This window comes from Empidonax traillii, unplaced genomic scaffold (assembly GCF_003031625.1).
Source record: "Empidonax traillii isolate 1590-97213 ecotype Southwest subspecies unplaced genomic scaffold, ASM303162v1 scaffold99:size1466351, whole genome shotgun sequence".
Lineage (NCBI taxonomy): Eukaryota > Metazoa > Chordata > Aves > Passeriformes > Tyrannidae > Empidonax > Empidonax traillii.
In genome coordinates, this window is record NW_020955292.1 from 328412 (window position 1) to 331258 (window position 2847).

Sequence of the window (2847 nt, forward strand, 5' to 3'; positions counted from 1 at the left end):
AGCAGCTGCTCCACAGCTCCAGAGGCCCAGCCTGGATCTGAGCAGGCCAGAAGCGCATCCCTGGGAAGCCAGTTAATGGTGGGGACAGCAGGTGTGGGGTTCACCAAAAGTGGGGTCCTCAAGGGGTACCCTCAGCATCCCATCAGCCCGGCACTGACATCCTCCACTGCCCCCCATGCCCCTGGGCCGGGGTCACCAGGGAGTGTTGGGGGCTGCTGCCCAGCACAGCCCCAGGTATTTATTTGGGGTTCACGGCATCACAGAGGGAAACTCCAGGTCAGGAGGGTCCAGGCAGGCACTGGCTGATGCTCCAGGCATAGGGACCCCCATCCTGACAGCATGGTGGAAAGGAGACCAGCCTGGGGAGTGGGAGCAGGGGAGGAGGCTGCCACCTCCAAAGGTTTTATTATTTATTTATTTTTATTTTCTTAAGCCTCAGCTCTTGGCAGCCTGTGAGGCTCCATTTTCTCACTGGAAACATGGCTGTGCTCTGACCAACATCGCCTTCCCCACACGGGGAAGGCTCCCTGAGCCTTCTCCGGGGAAGGGTTTGCACATGGGAAGGGAAACAACTGCTCGGGAAACTTTCCTGTTGAGTTTTGTTGTTGTTGTTTCTTTTGGAAAAAATAATCCCCTGGTGAGGTGCTGATGTGGGGTGTTGTCCTTCCCTGCAGGCAAACACGAGGAGCAGCAGGTGGAAGGAGGGATTGTCTCCAAGAACTTCACCAAGAAAATCCAGTAGGTACCGGTTGGCCTGGCTGAGCTTTGCCAGTCCCTGCGCCCCAGCTCACACTCACAGGGACTGTCTTCACCCCAAAAACTGCCCTTCTGCAGCACGTGCCAGACTGGTTTAGGCCACAGAGTGACTTCCCAAGGGAGATGAAGGAGGAGGAGGAGGCCTTTTTCGGGGTGCTCTGTCAGTCTCCTCCACGCCCGGGGCTGTGTTTGGGGAGGGCTGGGGCGCGGGGAGCAGGAGGGGTGCGAGGAGCCAACCCCCGGGGTGCAGCGGGGCACGGCGGGCTGACACCACCGCCAGCCCCGAGCACATCCCGGTGCGAGGATGTCTCTGTATCCGTTTATCTCCATGATGTCACTCAGATCGCTATCGCGTTGACTCACCCATGGCTCACTTTGGCAACAACAATGGCAAAGGCGAGCCCTGCAGAGGCAGCCGGTGTGGGGGGCAGACCCCCGGGCGCAGGGGTTAACAGGGAGAGGCAGCAAAAAGCCCAAGGCATGGGAAGGGTTTCCTCAGCTGGCGGCAGTCCAGCATCGCTTTTCCACCCTGAAGGAGCCCTGTGCATCCCAAACTCCCACGGGAAGGCTGGGGTGAGCGCTGCACTCCCTCCTGCTCGGCGCTCGGGCTCCTTTTACGGGCAAGGCTCGCGGCTGACGTGGGCTGCGGCACGGCCAGGATTTACTCCTGCTTTGCAGAGGCACAAGCGGCGGGTGACATCCCGTCAAACACATCTGCCGGGGAGATTAAACAGAGCTCCCACGGGGGACAGGCCGGCCAGGAACCCGCTCTAAATATCCCTGACACATTCCCAGGCACTACAGTAACAAGAGAGGCTTTGCTGAGCCCCACACCGGGGCTGGTGCCTCGGCATCAGTGGTTCCCCACGCACTGGGGGTACTGTGAGAGCTTCCCGAGGGTCGGTGTCCACCAGGGATGCAGCATGCCTCGCACTCCTAACCCCTCCCATCTTTCCCCTCCTCCCGCAGGCTGCCCTACGAGGTGGATCCCATCACGGTGTTCGCCTCCCTGTCTCCGGAGGGGCTGCTGATCATCGAGGCGCCCCAGATCCCCCCCTACCAGCAGTACGGCGAGGGCGGCAGCGGCAGCGAGATCCCCGTCGAGAGCCAGGAGGCCACCTGCACCTGAGCAGCCACTCTCGGCCCTGCTGTGCCCCGGCACCCCTCCTCCCCTGCCCCCTCTCCCCCTGGATCCCTGCTCCCTGGTCCCCTGCGGCGCGGCATCCTGACAGCCTCCGGCAAGGGTGACGGGTGCCGCTCGTAGGGATGGCAGCACCCGTCACCCATGGGGGGGCCAGCTGAGAGCCGGGGCACACACCGGGTGCCAGGCCACTGTCCCCGAGGGCTTGTAGCAGTCTGAGGTGCCAGTAGAGATTTTTGTGCCCACGGGGCCAAGCAGAACGGATGTCCTCCTTACGGTTATCGTTCGCTCCGAGTCGCTCGGATGGGATATTTATAACAATAGCAAAAAAAAGGGCCTTTTTTTTTTTTTTTTCCTCTAAAATTGACATGGAAACCTGTAGCCCTGTGTCTTCTCCTTCTCCATGAGTTGTTGTTTTTAAACTACATCTCTGCAAGGGACACGTGTCCGGCGGCGGAGCTTGACGGCACGGCCTCCGTCCTGAGAAACGCAAACTGTCCGCGTGCTTTGAACGTTGGTTTGGGGTTTTGGTTTAATTTTTTTTTTCCTTATTTCCAAAGAGAATTTGTGCTTTTACTTGTCATACCTGAGGAATAAAACCCAGTGGATGTTCTTAGCCTCCGCTTGTCTCGGCTGAGCCGGCGGGGCGGGCGCAGGGCTGCGGGAGGGCGGCGGGGAGGAGGGGGGATGCCACCGTGTGCCACCTCCCAGCCTGGCACAGGTCCTCCCCATGGGGGGAAGGACAAGGGAGATGTGTGGGGATGTTTGCACTGATGGGTGAATTCCAAGTCCCAGCTAACACCGTGCTGGGGAGCCATCAAACCTGGTGAGGACCACGGGCTCATCCTGTCTTTACCCTCTCAAGGGGTTGAAAATGGTTTTTTCCTGCTTGAGGATGCTAAATCAGGCTCTCAGCTGGGAAATTCTGGTTTGCACCATCCTTGTTTCCA

General features: G+C 59.5%; 1 protein-coding gene across 1 annotated transcript; it reads left to right on the forward strand.

The window, feature by feature from the left end:
- Positions 1 to 667: 667 nt before the first annotated feature.
- Positions 668 to 2513, forward strand: LOC114056656 (heat shock protein beta-8-like; the record flags this gene model as incomplete). The annotated part of the gene is made up of 2 exons (XM_027882032.1): positions 668 to 738; positions 1726 to 2513. Coding segments are annotated over 2 exons (231 nt in total), but the record flags the coding sequence as incomplete, so codon positions are not given.
- Positions 2514 to 2847: the final 334 nt, after the last annotated feature.